This window comes from Scardinius erythrophthalmus (genome assembly GCF_964197995.2).
Source record: "Scardinius erythrophthalmus genome assembly, chromosome: 10".
Taxonomy (NCBI): Eukaryota; Metazoa; Chordata; class Actinopteri; order Cypriniformes; family Leuciscidae; genus Scardinius; species Scardinius erythrophthalmus.
Genome location: NC_138230.1, coordinates 43,584,188 through 43,607,450, shown reverse-complemented (window position 1 = coordinate 43,607,450; position 23,263 = coordinate 43,584,188). Strand labels below are relative to the sequence as shown.

The 23,263-nt window shown below is 39.5% G+C and overlaps 1 protein-coding gene across 2 annotated transcripts in view; it reads left to right on the top strand.

Moving 5' to 3' along the window:
• The window catches only part of nup153 (nucleoporin 153), a 29,987-nt gene that overhangs the window by 5,019 nt on the left and 1,705 nt on the right, over positions 1–23,263 (top strand). Inside the window, exons 2-22 of one of the 2 annotated variants that reach the window (XM_081377139.1) lie at positions 8–221; positions 2,085–2,369; positions 2,490–2,623; positions 4,133–4,258; positions 4,361–4,477; positions 6,318–6,362; positions 6,457–6,510; positions 7,291–7,431; positions 8,136–8,188; positions 8,929–9,049; positions 9,134–9,283; positions 9,417–9,515; positions 10,812–10,893; positions 10,980–11,078; positions 11,159–11,725; positions 14,136–14,312; positions 16,680–16,877; positions 16,975–17,901; positions 18,659–19,000; positions 20,441–20,704; positions 22,232–22,406. In XM_081377139.1, coding sequence (XP_081233265.1) covers positions 8–221; positions 2,085–2,369; positions 2,490–2,623; positions 4,133–4,258; positions 4,361–4,477; positions 6,318–6,362; positions 6,457–6,510; positions 7,291–7,431; positions 8,136–8,188; positions 8,929–9,049; positions 9,134–9,283; positions 9,417–9,515; positions 10,812–10,893; positions 10,980–11,078; positions 11,159–11,725; positions 14,136–14,312; positions 16,680–16,877; positions 16,975–17,901; positions 18,659–19,000; positions 20,441–20,704; positions 22,232–22,406 — 4,370 coding nt within the window. The remainder of the gene's footprint in view (positions 1–7; positions 222–2,084; positions 2,370–2,489; positions 2,624–4,132; positions 4,259–4,360; positions 4,478–6,317; positions 6,363–6,456; positions 6,511–7,290; positions 7,432–8,135; positions 8,189–8,928; positions 9,050–9,133; positions 9,284–9,416; positions 9,516–10,811; positions 10,894–10,979; positions 11,079–11,158; positions 11,726–14,135; positions 14,313–16,679; positions 16,878–16,974; positions 17,902–18,658; positions 19,001–20,440; positions 20,705–22,231; positions 22,407–23,263) is intronic. The other variant, XM_081377140.1, reaches the window with a different exon arrangement.

Below are 23,263 nucleotides of genomic sequence, written 5' to 3'. Positions count from 1 at the left end.
CCTGCAGCAGCCTGGCCTGATCACTCGAGTGACGGACACAGTGAAGAGCATAGTCCCCTCCTGGCTGCAGAAATACTTCAAAAATGGTGAAGTTGCAGAGGGTGATGGCGCTGCGGTTGGGATTGAGCAGAACAACGTGGCTCCTCCACCCAATGGCAACGACGAAGCCGTCCCACTCCCTGATGGACGAGACTCTCCAGAGCCGAGCACAAGTAACACAGGTATGATGAATAGACGCTATCCAGCAGATATGCACAGGTGCATTTCCAAAACCTAGTGATCTATCTATACACACTAGAGCTGCACGGTTAAAGGAGAACTCCGGTCAATTTTAACATTGAGCTCATTTTTTTGTACATTTGGAGTGCTGTCAAAACAGAGAACAACGACAAAAATCGGTGTTGCCTACACAGAGTTATTCTATTTTTAAAATTTGCACCCTGTTGACTTCAATGGGGCAAGTACTAAACCTGCTTTTAGCCTCTTAACATCCTTGATGTGTCATTACAAGTGCACAGAAAATGTGAGTGATTCCTTCAGAGTGAACACGAGTGGATCTGACTGCAGTAGATGTGAAAGATATGTATAAAAATGATGTTATTTAAGCCAGCGCAAATACCTGTTTACATCCTGTTTTCGGATGAAGTCCAGAGTAATCGATTGCCGAGTTCACGCGCATAGGTTTAGTACCTATGATCACGCGCGTGAACTCGGCAATCGACTACTTTGGACTTCAACCGAAAACAGGATGTAAACACAGGTTTACATCCTGTGTTCTAACATTTTGTCAGAACCGCTAGTACACTACATGTTTTGTAGGGGTGTGGAATCACCAGAGGCACCACGATACAATATTATCCCGATACTTATGTCACGATACGATATTATTGCGATTTTAAACATATTGCGATATTCTGCAATATATTGCAATTTATTACCTTTTTCCAACTTCAAATTATGTCCTTAAAGGAAAACTGTCAACATCTGTTTGTTCATGTCACATCAATTTTAATAATCTCCGTTAATAATCTGTGTTAATAATCTGTTACACAGAACTTTATTATATTAAATATTAATCAAAAATGATTCACACCTTCACAAAATCCAAACATTCAGTGTAAGAGTAAAACAATGACATAACATTATTTATAGTAAGTTTATTTGATTCACATCTTATTTAGAGTTCTAAATAACTCGACAACCCAACTGCATTTACCGCAAACAGTCTAAACTAAAAGATTGTTTTGGTTGAATCGGTTCGCGAATCGGACGTGTCATTAGCGGACTTGTAGCCTACAACGCGTGTGATTATCCCGGCAGTCAGGACATCGCACAAGATTTGTCCACACAGAAAACATTTCATCATTGGATTTTGTTTTGTTTATTGAAAGTGTTTTTCATGTTAGCTGAATGTGCGGAACGCTTTTCAGAGAAGATAAGGCAACGTAAAAGTTTTTCTTCTTTTTTTTTTGCACAACACCCAGCAGTAATTCAGGGAAAAAATACCCGAATGCTGCACGTGAAACTTCGGTCTTCCGATCTTTTACCATCGTGTCAATTCTCAATTGATTTTCATTATGCGCGAGGGAGCGAGAGAGAGCAAGACAGTTTGAAGACGGCGAGGGTGCGCGCGCGCGACCGGGGCTCTTTCTCTCTGCTCGTTCTTTCAGTAATATGCGCATTATCGCAAGCGCTGCAGTCATGTACAACACTCACCGATCAAATAAGGCTTTGGTGAGACAAAAAATTGCTTGTGAGAGAGACGCGTGCGTGACAGAGAGACGGAGGGAGAGCAGGGAAAGGAAATGCAGCTGAATGAATATGCTGCGTGTTTTCTCATGTGTAATTTAAATAAAAGATCGATACTTGGCGCCCGTGTATCGATACAGTATTGCCACAGAAAATATCGCGATACTATGCAGTATCGATTTTTTCCCCCACCCCTAATGTTTTGTTTAGTTCTCTATTCGCAATCATGATAGTTTTGTGATCTCCATTTTAAACAAAAATGTTGATTCTCAGTTCATACAGAATCGTGTAGCTCTAATACACAGTTTGTCTTGAAATGCTGAATTCATTTTCAGAACCATCTACAAGCAGAGCATCGCTGAACTTCCACGAGGCTCTTTCGAGACCCCCGCTCAATCGGACCCACCTGCACTTCCCCTCCCTGGACGGCTCTCCGGCTTTAGGTGGAGCGAGTGCTCTCTTTTCCCAGCCCTCCACATCTACAGCGCCCTATTCAGGGAGCCCTTTCGCTGTAACCTCCAACTTCTCCCTGGTCAAAGAGATTAAGGACTCCAGCTCTCAGCATGAGGATGACAACATCTCGACTACCAGCGGCTTTTCATCACGTGCATCTGATAAAGGTGAGCGGCTTCTAATAGATAAGTGCTGCCAGACATTTGAGTTGTTCAGAAAAGCAATATTCATTGGAGTTTTAGACTAGGTGTAGATAGAACTAAGAGCAGGGCTTAATCTTGTTACAGATGTGCCCACGTCAAAGACTGTGCCGCTCCTCTGGTCCCCAGAGTCTGAACGCACCCACTCTGGATCGCAGCTAGCCCATTCTGGGCTCAAGAGACCAGCCTTCAACCTGTCAGTCTTTGGCACTTCCTCATCAGTAAGTACTTCATATTCTTCTGAGATACTTCACCGATTAGCATTAAGCTTTGTATCAGTAGAAACCCGGTAGTATTTTCGAGTGACCGTGCTTCCCTCCCTCATGTCCCCCTGAGACGAGAGATTTCTGTATTGTGTGTCTAGAAAAAAAACTCAGATGACACAAAAATCATAATTTAACGTCATCTGAGGTTTTGTCCAGAGGCGAGAGACTCCAGCCAGTAGGAGGAGCTCGTTCCGCATGTCTTCAACCCGCCCATAGGGGGATCTTAACATAAAACGCCGTCTTTTCAGTTTCGAGTCGACTAGTAGCCTAGTCGTATCATTTCTCCCGATACTGCCCTCTGTAACCGGTAGGCGTGGCTTGGGAGTGGCCTCGTAGGGCAGCGAAGCAAGTGCATTCTGGGAGTTGTAGTCTTTCATCCACATGAGCCAAAAATACATTTTCTGGCTTTTCTCAGTCTAGAAGGCACCAACTTCTAAAATAATTTCACATTTCCACTACATAAATGACCCAATTTAAATACACATTCATCTTTCCAGCGGTGAAATATCCCTTTAAAGGTACTGTACCTGACATTTCTTTCTTCTATTTGGGCAAAATGGTTTAAACCCCTAATAATATATTTTAAAAGCAATCATCTGTGAAAAAAAAACATCTGTTTATTATAGAGGATTGTAATGGATGAAAAGCTCGTTCCAGGGACGGAAAGTCTTGGCCAATTACATGCTCAGGAAAAAGGGGGTTGTGCATATTGAACTCAGGGAAAAAATTATAAAACGAGCGAGTACACCATGAATCCATTTTCCAAACTGTGTTTTTATCTTATCTTGAAACTCTCCGCTCCATCTATAATAAGTGTTTATATTCGGACTATGTTAGACTGGTTTGGGTCGTGCTGCTGCAGAGTAGCCCGGTACCTGCGTGACTCGTCATAGACGTAAACAGAGAGAAGTAGCTTCGGCTACAATGTTCTTCCGCAAGACGCATGCAGTTCTGTTTATTAACCACTAGAGAGCCTAAAGCTAATGACTGCACCATTAAGTCAAGATTTAAGGGTTAATTCACCCTGAAATGAAAATTGAAGTCATCATTTACAGGGCATCATGCCATATGCCCTGCTTTCTTTTTCTGAACCCAACATGAGAATTTCTTTGATTTAATGTCTTAAATAACTTAAACAACTTGCGTTATCTTTCTCAACTAATTAGGTGCCGAAACTGACTGTTTAACTGAATACTTGCCAAGACGGGCATTAAGCTTTTAAAGTGATAACATCACAGAATAGTGTGATGCTACATGTGTTGTAAATTCTGAGTATGTTCTGGGTAGGGTTTGGTTAAAAATTATTTATCTAACAAAAATCCTGATGTTGGTCTTCTGTGCACGACTTTTGAGCAGCCAGTGTTCTTTTAATGGCACTTTAATGTCCAAGTTGTCTTGTCACATGACTACACTCCTTACTGGATGGAGATTAATGTCAAATTCTGCATATTTATTCTCTTCTAGTCAGTGTTGAACAGTTCAGCGCTGAACTCCAGTCAGTTGGGGGATTCGCCCTTCTACCCAGGGAAGACCACATATGGAGGAGCTGCTGCGATGAGAGCTCGTTCTCGCCCGGCTACTCCTTACCAGGTCTGAACAAGAATGCCAATACTATTATTTTAAAGTGAGATTGATGCTTGTTTGTTCCATTCCTTTTTGACTGACACTGTATTCTGGTCTTTGGTTCCGCAGCCTCCCGTTAGGAGGCAGATAAAGGCTAAGCCGGCTGGAGCTCAACCCTGTGGAGTGACCAGCGCCACAGCGAGACGCATCTTACAGTCCTTGGAGCGCATGTCCAGTCCTCTTGCTGTGAGTTTATTGTCTGTACTCTGGTGTCTAGAATCTAAAATCAATTAATAGGTGTGTAGCGATATCCACGTCACGATTCGATACACATCACGATACTGAACTCACGATACAATGTTATTGCGTTACTCCCAAGACATATGGTAAAAGGTCAACAAAAAATGTACTGTTGATTTAAATGGTGAATTTGGTATTACATTATGGATGTAAATTAATAGACTTGGACTTGGTGTTAATAACCCAATGCACAGGACAATAGAGACACCACAATAAAAATATTCATGATTCTGAAGCTGAAAATAGATCATTATTTTAGATGAATATGCTCGCAGTCTCACTCACTAGATAAATTTAAAATAATGTAGGCCACTTTTTACTGGTAACAAGACAATTGGCATTATCAGAAACCAGAAATATTCCCCCATTGCATTATTATACATTATATTCAACATTATATATAGTAGTTTAATGTAGTGCTGACACTAAAACTCTGAACTTTCTCACAGTAATTTTTATTTTGGGTGAACTATCCATGATACATAGTTGCATTTTTGTATGCGATATATTGTTACACCCCATCAATGAAATATTTTATTGTTACTGTTCAGCCTAGGGGTTGGTGATAAACCAATAAAAAAAGTTTTTGTATTTTCTCTATCGCGGTTATCTGCCCTGTTCCGCCGCCATGAAAGCTTATCATTGCAATGAATTTTTAAGCCTTGCCAAGTTATTATAAACTGTTCAAGCTTAAGCAGCGAAAGAGAACTAATTTCTGTATATGCAACAGTTTGAGACTTTTTCCGATGCAAACGCGCACACGTAATGTCATTATCATGAAATAAAATTACTTGTACTGTGATATAAGATTCTGGTCATCGCCCACCCCTAAATCAATCAACTTTTGTTATCAGTTATTAAAGGGGGGGTGAAACACTCATTTTCAGTCAATCTCATGTTAATCTTGAGTACCTATAGAGTAGTATTGCATCCTTCAAATCTCCAAAAAGTCTTTAGCTTTATTATATTTATAAAAGAAAGATAGGCTGTACCGAGTCTTTCCAGAAAAAAATGAGCGGCTGGAGGCGGGCCGTGATGGCGGAGCTAAAGCTGTGCTAACGCGCCGAGCTAACAACACACAGAGACATTTGAAGCAGTTTTACTCACCGCCTGCGGTTCCAACGCACGACCGCGAACCTTTATCATTGTGACTGCTCGATCCTTAAGCATTAGACGATTTGCAAATCCGTCGATCTGGGCTTTGTTTATAAAACAATCATCGTGGAAATGCAGGGAACAAACAGTATTGCACAACTCCGTTGATGCTCTGAAAAAACAAACTCCATCCACTGGTCCCTTAACGCTGGTTTCTTTGGGAATCTGTGCAGGGTTGTCTTGCCCTGGCAACCAAAAACACACTTTGGTGACATTGACTTCCCTAAAGCCGCCGAGCACACCGCTTTGATGGGCGAACTGCTTTGGCTCTCTTCTCTCTCTGGTCTACGGTTGCGCGCGCGCCCGCGCCTTTCTGGAAGAAGTGCCCTTAGGACCCATATAAGGAAATTTCGCCCCATCTGAGGTCACACAGGCCCATACTCGAAAAAACTTTCCGAAACTTGTGACAAACCGGAAGGAGAATTTTTGGCACAGAAATACTCCTTCAAACGTACAATTTAATTTTTTAAACTTTGTCCATGTTTAGCATGGGAATCCAACTCTTTAACAGTGTAAAAAACTCAGTATACATGAAATAGCATTTCACCCCCCCTTTAAACCCGTTTTAGATTTAGGAAAAGCAGTAAAAGTAAACATTTCATAAAAAATAATATTTTTGTCAACTTTGCAGGATGCAAAAAGAATTCCGTCTACGGTTTCATCACCTCTGTCAGCTGTAAGTACCATATCATAGTAGTTTACGTTACAGCTCTTTAAAATTCACTTAGAGTTTTCAGTCCATTCACACATTGCTTGTTTTATCTTTTCAGTCCTTGAATCACACAGACCTTGACATTTCAAATTACCAGTCAAAAAGGAAAAGGGTAAGTCTTGTGCATTAATAAACACACATTCTGCTGAGTGTCAGATAAAAGGAAAAGAAAGACATTTCTTTCAGTTTTTATGCATAGGAGCAAATTATTACCGCATCTTATAAAATTGGCAACTTTCACTTTGCTTTTGCTGCTTGTCTTTAACTGTTAACAACTGTGGCAGCTGGCTCCTAATCCCAAACAATGTGCCTATTCACCCGGCCCCAGAAACCTAAAGCCTGTAATAACCATTTGTGGCGGATGTCCATAGTCCAAAATATCCAGGGCTTTGAGTGTGTTTTGTTGTTAAAGTGAGCACACTACACTTGATGAATCATAGCAGAGGGCTTCGTGCATTTACTGTCCATGACCTTGCAATGTTGAATGCTTGATCAGTAATTACAAATAGTCAATTAAGCCACTTAACTTTTATATCGCTCCGACAAATGATTAGCCTGATATCTTTTGCGCAGTGGTGTAGAGAGCTGTGGCATGCTGTATTTTAATATCCAAAAATATATATGATCTGCCTGAATTGACACCATTATATGAGAACTGAGCTGGACAATGACGGCTATATATATATATAAATTAACTAAATTAATAACTTTTTTACAACAAAAATGAACAATCACTGAACTTTCTTAAGATGCACTATGACGCTTCTAGATCTGCTGTACAACAGAAACAAACATTATTTTCCTGTTATCTCTGTAAAGCTGCTTTGAAACGATCTGTATTGTAAAAAGCGCTGTATAAATAAAGGTTTTGTAATGTTTGGTCGACCCACAGCTGGAGCCGTCGGTCCCTCCTGTGCAGAAGCTGGTTGTTCCTGCAGCTGCTGCGGTGTCTGGTAACCGGTCGATGTCCTTCAGACCGTCGCTCACCCCAGGTGGAGGGAACAGAGCGGTGGACAAAAACAACAGGGAGACTGTGAGTTCAATATTTAACGCAAAGATTTCAACATCTTTTGTTTCACAGAGGGAGATATTTAAAGTAAAATAAGTTAATAGCATGCTAAATTATCTGAATTGCATATTTCAAACTTAAACATTGTGTATTTTTTATTTATATATTTTTTTTTATGAAAGAGATTAATACTTTTATTGACCAAGGATGCATTAAAATTTAAAGACATTTTATATTACAGAAGGTTTATATTTCCCATAAATGTGGTTCTTTTTCTATACTGTGTTTTTTTTCCCTAGAATGTTCTATTAATCAAAAAGAATTATCAAAATTAAGCATCACAACAGTTTTCCACGTTTCTTGAGCAGAAAATCAGCATGTTAGAGTGATTTCTGAAGGATCATGGGACACTGAATTGTCAGCATCATTACTTCAGTCTTCAGTTTTAACATCACAGGAATAATTCACATTTTATTATGTTGGTTATTTTATTTAATACATTTTTTTTTTATTTTACATTAACTACTACTATATTATGTACAAATATTATTATTTAATTACTATTTTTCCTGTTTTGTTCAAATAAATGCAGTCTTGGTGAGCATAAAGAGACTTTCAAATGTGTGCATAAGGCCTGAACTATCTTAAAAAAAAGAGTCTTTATGAAAAGTACCTTGAAGCACTGTAATTAAGTGGATGATGTTTTGATTCTTTGTTTCCTTTCTTAGCCGGTAAGACAATCTCCTCCAATCTCAGATCCCTCCCAGGCTCCATCTACCAGGTAAGAGCAGATGGTTTATGGTAATTTAACATCTCGCCTGTTTCACACTGAACACATAAGCAGCGCAGAAGCTGTTTGCTAGCAGAGCGGGAGCAGAACACGGCCTTTGTGCTTTCACACTGGCAGCATTTGTTGTGTACTGCAAAAACAGACTCGTATCATCCATTGTCACCTTTTTCAGGCGGGCTTCTCTGACCATTGCCTGCCACATGCTTTGATTTATCATGTGTGGAATTCTCTGTGATGTGACAGTGTTCCTCTTGCACACATACTATATAAAATATATTAATGCTAGGCAATGATAAATCGCATCCAAAAAAAAGTTTGTGTTTACATAATATAAGTGTGTACTGTGTATAATTATTTTGTATGTATAAATACACACACACACACACACATGCATGTATATATTTAAGAAAAATGTGTTCTTTATATATAAAATATTTATGCATAAATATATAAAGTATATACTTGCAAATATTTCTTAAATATATACATGCATGTGTGTGTATTTATATATACAAAATTACACAGTACTCACACATATATTATGTAAACACAAACTTATTTTGGATGCGATTAATCGTTGCACAGCACTTATATGTATATGTTTGTAAAAATGTGCTTACATGTCCAGTGTGAAACGGGCGATAGAATTCTCTTCTCTTTTTGGATAGACCGTGAGCTGTTAGTGTCTTCTCTTGCATAAACACTCAATCCATCAATTCCTTTGTCTCCAGTACAAGCAGTATGTCCTACCCGTTGTCCAGCACCCCAGCGCCCAGCAGCGCTGCTTCAGGAGGAGGCAAAATGAAGCGGGAAAGAGCGATTAGACCTTCATCCAAACGGCCTGACGATGAGGTCAGATGTTCTGCTGGTTATATGCTTTGTTAAACCAATGTTTTGGGAATGGTTTGATGCTCAGGTAGACTGTTTTACTTTCAGCTTGCTGAGGACCCAGACCTGCCGCCTGCTTCTCTTCCCAGCAATTTCACTTTGCCCACATTTAATTTCTCCTCTCCTCCCCCTTCCTCCTCGTTCACCTCCGGCACAACACCACTTGCAACCGTCTCTGAGGAACCGCCAGCAAATAAGGTATTACTTTACCTCTGACCCCTTTTCTCTGACATAGTCTTGGCTCAGTAAACTGAAAGGTGCTCATTGCTGTTATGTTGGACAAATAACGAGGACAAGTATCTTTAACCCTTTTTTTTTTTTTTTTAATCAGGAGCCAGTGGCACCATCCACACCACCATCTGTCCCATTTACATTCTCCTCACCTATCGTAAAGGCCACAGCAGCCAGTCCTCCAACTTTCTCTCCATCAGTAGGTTTCCTTTATTCTTTTACACCGTTTCATGCAAAACAAGCATCTGTAATGATAATAAGAGATGCACAGATACCATTTTTTCAGATTCGATACCAAAAATGAAGTATTGGCTGATACCAATCCGATATCAGCACAGTTTTGTTTTTATGTTTTTAAATCAATGTAAAATTTCTATACCTCTGCGTGTTGAACTTATAATTACTCTTTTGTGTGTTAAACCTCATTATAAAGAAAAACAACATATTAAAAAATTGTGATCATAATCTATGACAATACTATTATAAACTAGATTAGTGGAAAATTCAGCAGCAAAAGTTACTCTAGAAAAATAGGTTTGTTTTAAATTAAACATTTAGTGAGGTTTTTTTTTTGTGGAGATGCAGAACAAATACAAGTTAATAAGTGTAGCGCTAAATCTGTTAAAATGTTACACATTTCTCTTTGTATTGTTGTAAAATACTTTCATGAAAAACAAGTAAATATATTTATATATTATGGGTGGAACGGTACACAGAAGTCATGGTTCGGTTCAGACATCACGGTTCGGTACAATGGAGGGAAAAGCAAAACAAAAATGCGGAAGGCTTGTGCATGTCTCAGGATGTACCACCAAAGGAAAATAAATTACTTAAGCCTTGTATTTTTTAAATAAGTTTTATTAATAAAGTAAAGGCATAGAACCAGTAGTGCACTGACAATAGTTTTATATAATTAGTTTATTAATTAAATTAATAAAAATACAAAAATACCTTGAGATATGTTTGGTAATTGTACCTGAATGAATTAAATTAATTTGTTACATTTCAGATTAATATTTGTTTTCATTAATTTTAATTAACACTAACTTAAACACTTTGCCGTTTGAATGATGTCCTGTATAAACAAAATGACGGAGTATGTTTTTATGTTTCCACTGTTCGATCGCGGCCGCGCCTCACACACGCGCACAAATATCGATCGCTCTCTATTATATATTCCCAGCATTACAATCTTTACATCACAGCCTGCTTCAGAGCTAAGGCGGGGCTACAGATTAGGTGTCCCTAAAGAACCTGCGTATCTAACAGTAGTTCCGCATTACATTAATTAATTTGCACGCAAGTTTTATTTATTTTTATAGCGTGTATTCTCCATGTAAATTTAAGCACCGAACCGTGACGCCCGTACCGTTTCGGTTCAATACGAATACATGTACCGTTCCACCCCTATTATATATAATATATACTATAAAATTACACTTATTCATGCAAAACAAGCATCTGTAATGATGATGATGATGATTCTTCCCTGCAGGCTGGATTCACCTTCAGTGCACCGACTTTGAAAACAGGCCCTTCTTACTCCAATGGGAAAATTGTTCCAACAGTAGCACCAGGTAAGGCTTGTTTTGCAAAGCAGATGTGCTTTCATTTGAAGTCAGGTTTTGGTGGTGTTGATGTTTCTTCCCTGCATGTTTCGCAGTCAAATCAGTGGCCAGTGAGGAAAAAGAGTTTGAAGGACCCTTCAAACCTGCAAAGGTCTTAAAACAGGGCAGTGTATTGGATATACTTAAGGGACCTGGTATGATATGCTTTTAAGTAAAGGTTTTTAATGGCGTGTTGCTATTTGAGTGTATTTAATTACCCTTTTCTCTTTTCCAGGGTTTGCATCCCCCTCTCAGAACTCTGCTGATAAACCTTCACAGTCTGCTTCATTATCATCTGCTACTTTTTCTGGTTTCGGTGACAAGTTTAGGCCACCTGCAGGTTCATGGAGCTGTGACTCTTGCCTATTGCAAAACAAGTCCTCGGACAAAAAGTGTGTTGCTTGTTGCGCACCACAACCCAACACAGACTCTGCCTCTAAATCGGACAGTAAACCCGCAGAAGCTCCTGCAAGTATTAGTTCTCTCTTTGCTCCTCCAGCTGGTAGCTGGGATTGTGACACATGTTTGGTCAGAAACAAACCGGAAGTAATTAAATGTGTAGCTTGTGAGACAGCCAAACCCGGGACTGGAGTGAAATCCAGACTGACTCTACCGGCTCTTTCTGAGACCTCATCCACTCTCTCTACAACCACAACGACTGCCGCTTCATCTACAGCAACTGGACTGTTAGGATTTGGGGACAAGTTTAAGAAGCCAGAGGGGTCTTGGGATTGTGACGTGTGCTTGGTTCAGAACAAGGCACAGGATGTCAAATGCGTATCCTGTCAGACTTCTAAACCAGGTAAAGTTTTACTAAGATTTAAAACATTTTAATACCCCCCCAAAAAAAAACGCCTATGAAATCTGGTAGAAAAGAGTTTCTCTTAAAGGGATACTCCACCGTCTTTTCATATTAAACTATGTTATTCCCTTAACTAAGACGAGTTGATACATACCTCTCTCGTCTCAGTGCGTGCACTCAATCGCTCTGGCGCGCGGCGAAACTTTGTTCACTCAGTTCATTCAATACGGGCCAAGCAGAGAAGCTACCAAACACCTCCACGTTTTCCCTATTTAAACACAGTTACTCGCGTAGTGTAACTCGACCTAGGACGGTGACACAAAACAAAACATTGCGCTTTTCTAAGCGTGTAAAATGGATAACTATATTGTATGGCGGAATACCATAGCAAGTGCTTGTAAGCACTTCCTCTTGGCGGAGTAATATCTTCACCAGAGGGAGCGGGGGCCGGTGAGAGGATTTTTCACGAGTGAAGATATTACTCCACCAAGTCGAAGTGCTCATAAGCACTTGCTATGGTTTTCCGCCATACAATATAGTTATCCATTTTACACGCTTAGAAAAGCGCAACGTTTTGTTTTGTGTCACCGTCCTAGGTCGAGTTACACTACGCGAGTAACTGTGTTTAAATAGGGAAAACGTGGAGGTGTTTGGTAGCTTCTCTGCTTGGCCCGTATTGAATGAACTGAGTGAACAAAGTTTCACCGCAAGACAGAGCGATTGAGTGCACGCACTGAGACGAGAGAGGTATGTATCAACTCGTCTTAGTTAAGGGAATAACATAGTTTAATATGAAAAGACGGTGGAGTATCTCTTTAAAATTTGTTCTGAAAAATAGCGTTGGGAATCAAAAAAGCATGTAGTACATGAGGTCAGGAATCGGATACTTGTTATAAAATAAAAATTGATTCCTCTTATCGATTCCTTTGTGAGCATTTCAGTATAACTTTAAATCATTCAAGCATGAGACAACTCGCGTGTGTAACAGTATATTGGATCCGTGCGGCTCTTAAAGTGACAGCAGCCTAATATTCCTGCTGCCGTCTCTATAATAACACTAATCAAACAGAGAAAATCTAACTTTTGTAACTATATTTGTAATGTATATTTTATTTATAAAATGCGGTGTTATTTTAAATTTGATTACCGTTTCAGTTCCTAAATACCTGAATCTTAAAGGAACACTCCACTGTTTTTTGAAATAGGGCTTATTCACCGTCTTTCCTACATTTAGATATGTGGGCAAACGTATTTTTGTCTCAGCGCATGCATTGTTTTAGTTTGGAAGCGCCACCGATATCTTAGCTTAGCATAATGAATGGAATCCTTTGTTGCCAGCTAGCATGTCATGAGTAAAAGTGCTAAAAAATAAAAACGAATTACTTCTTGTGGCCTGCGTATTCACAACGAGTACAAATAGCAATGCAGATTAAGACTAGGCGAATTCCTAGGCAGATTTTGACATGGGACTGTATTGGGGTGAAGCACAGGCGAAGCACTGCTACTTGGGCGCAGAGATATCACACTCACCACCAGTTTGTGTTGACTCTCATCCTCACGTCCTCAGGCTGTTGAGCGATCGCAACCTCCTCTTCCTGTCATTCTATTTCCAACGCACGCAGCTCCTCTTCTGAAAACTCTGGTTCATAGAGGTATGGTTCTGGATCTTGACTGTCTGAGAAGTCACCCTCCTCGTCTCTTAAAATCTGCCATGTTCATCGCCATTCACTGTCTACTGTAGGAAAAATAGCCGGCTACTATTCACGCCGGTATGTTGACGGAAGTTGGGGGATTTCAGGTGTTGTGTGATATCTCTGCGCCCAAGTAGCAGTGCTTCGCCTGTGCTTCACCCCTAATATAGTCCCAAGTCAAAATCTGCCTAGGAAACCGCCTAGTGTTAATCTGCATTGCTATTTGTACTCGTTGTGAATACGCAGGCCACAAGAAGTAATTAGGTGTTTTTTTTTTACTTTTACTCATGACATGCTAGCTGGCAACAAAGGATTCCATTCATTATGCTAAGCTAAGCTAGCGGCGGCGCTGCCAAACTAAAAATGTGCATGCACTGAGACAAAAATGCATTTGCCCACCTATCTAAATGTAGGAAAGATGGTGATTATGGTGGAGTGTTCCTTTAAAACGGTTTATTTCAATCGTATCTTTGTTCAGTTGTATTTATTTTTTTGTTGTTTTTGTAATTACTGAGTGTTTACTTGTCTTAAATTAGGCTAGTTGTTTTTCTATGTTGTTTTTAAACCACAGGCAAACGTTCCTTGTGTAAGTGTTCTTTAGCCTGTTGATTTTTGTTCATTATATTCAGCTACAGTTAATTTTTTTGTTATAAGACTAAATGTGAATGATATCTAAGTTTTTTTTCTTCTTTTTCTTTTCTTATTGGATTTGAAATTAGGAATCGTTAAAATTCAAGCGATACCCAACCCTACTGAAAAGCCATCTACAGCAACTGGACTGTTAGGATTTGGGGACAAGTTTAAGAAGCCAGAGGGGTCTTGGGATTGTGACGTGTGCTTGGTTCGGAACAAGGCACAGGATGTCAAATGCGTATCCTGTCTCAGCTCTAAACCAGGTAAAGTTTTACTAAGATTTAAAACATTTTAATAACCAACAAAAAAAAAAAAGATGGACAGCCCCTTTAACGCCTAAGAAATCTGGTAGAAAAGAGTTTCTATTTAAAGAGTCTGAGTTCTTTTTGGTCTGAAAAATAGTGTTGGGAATCGAAAATAGATTCCAATTCTGGAATCGAATACATGAGGTCAGGAATCGGATACTTGTTATAAAATAAAATTTCGATTCTTCTTATCGATTCCTTTGTGAGCATTTCAATAACTTTAAACTAGGGCTGTCAAAAGATTAATCGCGATTAATCGCATCCAAAATAAAAGTTTGTGTTTACATAATATATGTGTGTGTACTGTGTATAATTATTTTGTATATATAAATACACACACATACATGTATATATTTAAGAAATATTTGCATACATATACTGTATATATTTATATATAATTTATATTATATATAAATATAATATTTTTTAATTTTACAAATTTCTTAAATATATACAAGCATGTGTTTGTATTTATATATACACATTTAATTATATACAGTACACACATATATTATTTAAACACAAACTTTTATTTTGGATGCGATTAATCGCAATTAATCTTTTGACAGCCCTAGTTTAAACCATTCAAGTGTGAGACAACTCGCGTGTGTAACAGTATATTGGATCCGTGCGCCTCTTAAAGTGACAGCAGCCTAAAATTTCTTCTGCTGTCTCTAATAACACTAATCAAACAACAAAAGACAAATTCACTCGTTCTTGACTTTGTTTTATATTTGATTAGTTTCTGTTCCTAAATACCTGCAAATCTTAAAGGTGCCGTAGAATGGATTATTTTATTATTTTATAATGTTTCCTGGGGTGCCCTTATAATGTTAGTATGTTTATTAGATCAAAATTTGTTATAATTTAGAAATAAAAGGCATATTTCCTAGCCTGATTTCATACCCTGATCTGGACACTCTGTTTGAAGGGGCGTGTCTGCTGTGAGACTTCAGTGTAAACGCCCACTGCTGTGATTGGCTGACATGCTTGCATATGAAATATCTGGCATTACATGTAGAGCTATCTGCAAAACATTTACTATTACAGCGATTATACGTTTTTACTATTACAGCTATCGGGATTAACGAATCATGATAAGTTTTTTTAGTATTTAGATCTATTCCAGCATTGAGCAGATGACAGCCTGTCGATCGCGTGAATGAAGATCTTATCACTGCAACGCGATTTACTGAGGCATAAACAGTGTTGAACGACTTTGAGAGAAAGATTATCTCTCTGGACTTGAACAATTACACATCAGAAATTCACATAACCCACTGGTTCTCCAGAGGCTCGGATGAAGGAGCTAAAAAAAATGTTTTTGTGTTCATTTGTAGTTACATCCAAACACTGAACAACTGCCATGCTTCGTTCGCTCGTCTGCAAGCCACGATGTCTCTCGAGGAAAAAACAATATCGCGCTGGATCTAGATAACACAGTGTAAATTATCGTTAATAAAATCACTACTTGCCGCTTGCGGGAATATAACGTTAGTTGAAATTGCCCCCTTCGTCCGTTTGAGACGCCGAGAGAAGCCTGGCTGCTTGATATTGTTCCAGGTTAGAAAAACAGTCCGCGGTGAAATGGGCAGAGCAACTAACAACTTCGAATTAAACTGTAGCGGTATCCGATTATAGATAGATTATAGATAGATTATAGATAGATCTGCCATTTTCTCTATGATCCTCGCTTGTTTCTTCACCTGCAGAACTTCCGATGATTCGGCTGTGCAGTTTCGCCTGGCACTGAGCATGGGCTGGCTTATGCAAATATTTAGAGGCGTACATATTAATGATCCCAACTGTTGCGTCACAGTTGGTGTTATGTGGAGATTCGCCTGTTTTTCAGGGGTGTTTTTCAAAAACGAGATTTAAATAAGAAAGTGAAAACTATGGTGTTTGAGACTCACTGTATGTCATGTCCATGTACTGAACTCTTGTTATTTAACTATGCCAAGATAAATTCAATTTCACATTCTAGGGCACCTTTAAAACAATTTATCTTAGTTTATCTTAGAAATTTATCTTAGTTAGGCTAATTGTTTTTCTATGGTGTTTTTAAACCACAGGCAAACGTTCCTTGTGTAAGTGTTCCTAGCCTGTTGATTTTTGTTCATGATATTCAGCTACAATTAAATGTTTTGCTATAAGACTAAATGTAAATGAATGTTTTTTTTTTCTTTCTTTTTTCTTATTGGAATCGAAATTAGGAATCGTTAAATTCCAAACGATACCCAACCCTACTGAAAAGCCTAGCTTTCAATATCCGCCTAATCAAACTGATATTTGCGTCCCTGACGTCTTACTCTTGGTGTTTTACAGGAGCTGTAGCCGCTGTGGTCTCGACTCCAGTCTCTGCACCTGCAACATCTGCTGAGTCTTTGTTGGGATTCGGTGACAAGTTCAAGAAACCTGAGGGGAGCTGGGAGTGTGAGGTGTGCTGTGTTCAAAATAAGGCAGTGGACCAGCAGTGTGTGGCCTGCCAGTCAGCAAAACCCGGAGCTAAAATAGAGTCCAAAGGTAAAGTGCCTTGCAATCATATTTCCAGGAGTCAGATTTTGCGACGCTACCGTTTTGTAGAAGCAGACTAATGACCAGAAATCTTGCTGTTTTTCAGGTTTTAGTTCATCTTTTGGCGTTCAGTCCAACAGTACAGACTCAAGTTCATCTGGTTTTAAGTTTGGTACCGGCTCTACGGACTCGACCTCTGCTGGATTAAAGTTCGGAGGCTCTTTCTCAGATTCTTCCACCGCGGGAGGATTTAAATTTGGAATCGGGACTTCCGACTCGACCTCAAAATCAGAGGGCTTCAAATTTGGAGGCTCGTTCTCGGATGCAGGTTCTGGTGGGGTCAAACTTGGAAGTGCCTCGTCAGAATCCACAGCGACAAAAGAGAGTTTAACAAGGGCCACAAGGGCCTTTGGCTTTAGTGGACCCATGAATGATGACATAATCGAAGAAAAAACTAAATCTCAGGATTCTAGTACAGGATTTAAATTTGGTGGCGGAAGTGGAATCACTTTCAGCTCTCAAGCTTCTGGCTCTGAAAACTCTGCATTTTTATTTGGAGCTAAACCCAATGAGAAAGAAAGCTCAAATTCATCCTTTAGTTTCTCTGCGCCCCAGTCCAAGGCTGAGAAAGAAAATGCTCCTGCTTTCTCAGAAACTGCTTCAACCACCTCAACGTCGACGACAACAACAACAACAGCAGCGAACGCCATCCCTATTTTTGGCAAGTCTTTAGTAGCTGAATCTTCTGCCTCGAAGTTTGTGGAACAAGCAACGAAAGAGCAAACGCTGGTGACGCCTACCTTCACCTTTGGAAAACCAGAAGAGAAAAAGGACACCTCTGCACCCTCAAATGCGTTCTTGTTCGGTGCTTCCAAGGAAGCCGAGAAACCAACGGCAAACTTGGGCTTCTCTTTCAGCGAGCCAGACCCTCCAAAAGATTTCCCCAAGCCTACGCCGACGCTTACGTTTGGGAAAACTGCCGAGTCAACAGAACCCCCAAAGCCGTCATTTGGCTTTGGACAGAGTATAACAGGTGGGTGAAACCGTATGGTCTTTTGATGCTCTCTTAAAGCTATAGAGCGCTTCAGTGATGACGTACTTTTGTAGTGAATTCACATCACCCTGGTTTTCTCGACAAACACCCAATGGGATTTTTCCATTGGCTTTTGTTTTATTGCAGAAAATAAGTTGTGACTAACACAAGTTTTTGTTCACTTAAACTAGGGATGCACCGATATGAAAATTGGCCGATACCAATAACCGATAATTCTTTATATTTGAAAGCCGATAACTGATATATTGGCAGATAAATCCAAATCCAAATTTTTATATAATTTTTGAGAGCCTGATTACAAAAACAAGTCTCACCATTAAAATCCACATCCTAAGCACACAATTATAATGTTCTCATAATTTCATGTAGCCGATATCCTTTTCAAAGTGATTCCAGTTACATTTCAAGCAATTCAAAACCATGTTGAACAGTTTGCATTTGAAGTGTCTCAGCTTAAGGAAATAATCCATTATTAATCGGCTTTAATATATCGGCCAAGTTTTCTTATCAGGCCGATAATATAAACAAAAATTAACATATCGGCTGATACCGATATGGTAGCCGATATATCGTGCATCCCTACCAAAAAACCATTGACTTTGAGACGATTGTAACAGAAGTGCTAAAATGCTTCTCTTCTCTGGGTTTTGTTCTACAAAAATACATCATCCCTGCAGCACACTATACCATATTCTTGTAGTACCTCAATTTGACTCTCCAAATATGTGCTTTCCAGACACATCTGCTCCAACGCCCCATTTTGGCTTCATGGCCAACTCCTCGAGCACCCCAGCTTCATCCAGCTCCACCCCCAGCCTTTTCATCACTCCCACTACCTCTTCCCTGGCTCCTACCCCTGCTCCCTCAAGCACCTTTGTATTCGGCCAGAGTTCCTCCTCTGAACTTACCATGACAAAGACTTTCGTGTTCGGACAGCAGGACAGCCAGACCCCGGCACCTGCGGCTCCTTCTGCTGCACCTGCACCAGCACAACCTTTCCAATTTGGCTCGGGCTCAAACTCATCTGGCCCTTCTTTCAATTTTGGTGCTGTTGCGTCCTCCACCCCAGCCTCTGCCGGTTAGTTTCCCTCCAACAATCCCATAGTGTGCTTCTTAGGGCTGTCGTGATAACCGCAATATTGTAATGCCGCGATACTGACAAGCCAACCGCAAAGGAATGCAAGCAACCGTGATATTTGCCTGTTTTCTTTTTTCATAAGGCTACGCCTTTCTTGTTTTGCTTTTCATGAAGGTGTATTGATTGTTAAATAAGTTACAAATGATAATAAGACTGTTTAGCATGGTGATTTCTGCTTAACAAGCCTAAACCGGTTGGTTTGCCTCCAAAAATCCCACATTGTGCTTCTTAGGGCTGCCACGTTAACTGCAATATTGTAATACCGCGATACTGACAAGCCAACAACCGTGATATTTGCCTGTTTTTTCTTTTCTTCATAAGGCTACGCCTTTGTTTTGCACTTCGTGAAGGTGTATTGAATGTTAAATGAATTATCATTTTGACCCATACAATGTATTGTTGGCTATTGCCACAAATAAACCCATGCGACTGGTGACGTGATCCAGGGTCACACATAACAATAGCCTAACGAGCTTAGGTTTCAGGTTTATGTTGTGTTATGTAGACCCTTATTTTGACATTGTTTAATTCACTTCCTTTATTTTCAACGCTCTGTTTAGTTTTGGTTTTATTGGTTACTTATGTCCTCGTTTTCATGCCTGCTGACCACAACGAATAAACATGGCGATAATGCTGCATATCACGACTCAAAATTACCGCAAAGGAATTTAGCCGTGTTTCCATTACCTTTCAAACTGCGCAAATTGAAATTGCGAAAAATAAAATACGCGTGAAAGAAAAATACGTGAAAATACGCCCAATGGAAACGCGTCAATTTCGCAAAAAAGTTTTTACGCTCTCATGAGGAGGTTTTTCAGGCAATTCTAAAAAGAAATAATTCAGAAAACTGCAATGGAAACAGTTTTTGCGCATTTTCAGGTCAGCTGACGTAGATGAGGCGGTGTGTTTGGACAGAATACGAGACAGAGTTCTTTATTAAATTCATAAAAGACAAAAGAATTACAGGAATACTGGATTCTAAACCTCAAAGAAATGCCACAATCAAGACCTCGAAGCAGATATGAGGGAGAAACACCCAGAAATACTAGCCGTTCCAAGTATAAGGGTCTTTCCTTACCATTAACGCTTGGATAACACACAAATACGTGTCCTTCAGTTAATAATAATGGCCAGTGCAGTGGCTGGGATATACTTAAACCTACCAACATCCGTCGCCATGATTTTTAGTCACATAACATCGGTTAATGGAAAGACCGTCATTTCACAATAGTTTTTTGTCGACATTTAGAAAAAAATGGCAAACTTTTGCACTCATCTGTAATGGAAACGCGCCTATTCTTTCGCTGCGACAGCCCTAGTGCTTCTGCCCTTTGGTCGTCATCCTGTATAAATGTGCCTAACATCTAATTTCTCTTGCAGCTCCAGCTCCGTCTGCCAACCCCTCCCCGTTTGTCTTTAGTTCTGCCGCTCCTTCATCCGGCTTTGGCACCGGACAGGCCCCAATCTTCGGACAAAACGCGTCTCAACCCAGTGCTCCTGCGTTCGGGTCATCGGCACCTTCATTCTCGGCCAGCGCTCCCCCAGCGTCTGCGTTTGGAGCCAAGTCGAACACCGCCCCTGTATTCGGTCAGCAAACCAATCCTACACCTACGTTTGGATCGACTGCTGCCTCCACGGGCCAAGGTCAGAGAAACATGAACATCAGCATCTCATTTCATTCTAAACTTTTGTGAGTAACTTGACCATCTTTAGCCCTATTCGGACGGGACTAGTTTAACATGGAGAGTTGGGGTAAAGTAATAATTACCAGAGCTTCTCTGTGATTTTAGTCCCGTCCGAATGTGCATCTCAGTGATCATCACGGACAATGCCAGTAAAGATTACAGCGACTTTTACCTTCAGTAAAAAGGTCTGGAAAAATTACCTAAGGTAATACTAATCCCATGCGAATACACCCGCTGTACGTAAATATTCCGTCATTTCCTGTTTAAAAGTAGTTTTTCAAGTATGGAAACGCTTGGAAAAGCATCAGTTGCGTTCTAGTCGCTGGGACGAGTCTGTGGCAAAACTCGAGTGTTTTACACACACCATTTTGATCAGAAAGAAGATCGAAAGCACTTGTTAGAGGCTCGAAACATCTTTTAGCGTTAGATAAGTGCCTTTTACCAACACAATCCAATCTGAAGTTAATTAATACATCGTTTGACTGGACATAACTGTTTTATATCTATAATTATAGGTTATATGTGTTTGCGCACGTGATATCAGGAAGCAACGTAATACACACAAGGACAGGAGTGATGGTGATGCGCAGAAAAACTAGTCACTCTCCCACTTCTGCTAGTTTTACTGAGATCTCTTATCCCGTGTGAATTAGCCATTAATATTACAGATTTCCTGTGGTAAAATTGCATTACTCCATCCACCCTTGTAAAGCTAATCCCGTCCGAATAGGGCTCAAGTACCACCAAATGTCAGTCTTTGATAACGTTCACATTCGTTGCATTGGTTGAAGAAAGCAGCATCGGAAATTATTTACAAGTTCAAATTAGGGGCTTTCGCACCAGAGGAACCTTTTCAGAGTTCCTAAAACTATTGGTGGAAGTTCCCGGTTTTGGGCGTGTTCGCACCGCAGGAACTAGGAACGATTTTAGTTCTAGGAACTCTTTTTAGGAACTAATTGAGCTCCTACTTTAGAGTCTCATAACTTTAGAGTTACAAGCGTGCATATTGTCTTTAGAATATTGTCCTTTTTTGCGGTCACTTTGTATATTTCCATGGCATCGCTGTCAAAGAGTAATTCGCTTTTGAAGTGATTTACTTATTACAGAGTTAACGAAAGTTATCATGAGTGATAAACGGTAATGTTTAAAGCAGATTTCTTAACAAATGTCAGTAGCCCGGGAAGATTTTAAAACGAGCCGTTTCTCAGCACTGTCAAAATAAAAGTCCCAACAACAAGCGCGGCTCACGTCACTTCAGAGCTCCTAATGGTGGTGCGAATGCAACCAGGAAAATGTTCCTAAGGGAACCATTAGTTTTCTGAGGGAACCACCCTGGTGGCGAGTTCTTGCAACTACCCGGTGCGAAAGCCCCTATTTTTTTGATGACATAATCAAAAAATAAGTCATGCCATCTAGTAACGCCTGCCTGTAACCTAGTTATTTGTATGCATCTCTCTTACGGTTCCTCCATGTGTTATGTTTGAAGGAGGGTTCCAGTTCGGCAGCACCGGTGGGTTTGGAGCCTCAGGGAGCAACAGTAATGTGTTTGGCTTCGGGGGGGCAGCGGCTCCAGCAACTCCTGCTGCCAGTCCAGCGATGCCCGCGCTAAACCCCTCCAGCGGAGGCTTCGGCTTCAGCCAGACCCCGGCTTTCAACATCGGGTAAGAAGAAGAATTGTGCTCCAACACTACTGAAAACGGCATACTATGTTATATCATATTGCATTTCATATTATGTGAAGGCTACAACTAATTATACAGTTTTATTTTTTATCAGTCAATCTATTGATTCTTTTGCCCTGACAGTGGAAACACGTCTAAATAGTCAGTCTATCATATAAAGTATATATAAATAATCTAATTAGTCCGTTATTTCTTTGGTTAGCTTACCAGTAAATATCTAACTTCTGCTTTAATCTTTCAAACCCACAGGTTTGTTGAAAAATGTGTTTTATTAAATTAAAATGTAGAATGTTTATGATAAACGTATATATTTAATACTCTGATTTATTCGTTCAATTACTTTTTTCTAACGGTCAATCTATTGATTCTCTCCTTTCTTTTTTTTTTTTTTTTTCTTTTTTTTTTGGGATTATTCAATTAATTTATTGGTTTCTCTCTCCCTCCCCGATAAATGTATCAATTAGTAGATTATTCCTTTGGTTAACTTACCAATAAATAACTAATAAAAGTATTATAATAAGATATAAAATATTTAATTCTCTGATTTATTCATCTCTTTTTCCCCCCGCGTAGTCTTTTAATCTTTCAATGTATTCGCAGGTTTGTTGTGAATATGGTTGTGACTATAGTATATATTAAAAATACATTAAAATATAGAATGTTTTACAAAAAATATATTTATGTATTAAATATTTAATTATCTGATTTTATTTTTTTATTTTTTTTAATGCATTTGTTTATTCGATTAATGTATTGGTTTCTCTCTCCCCGATAAATGTATCAATTAGTAGATTATTCCTTTGGTTAACTTACCAATAAATAACCAATAGAAGTAT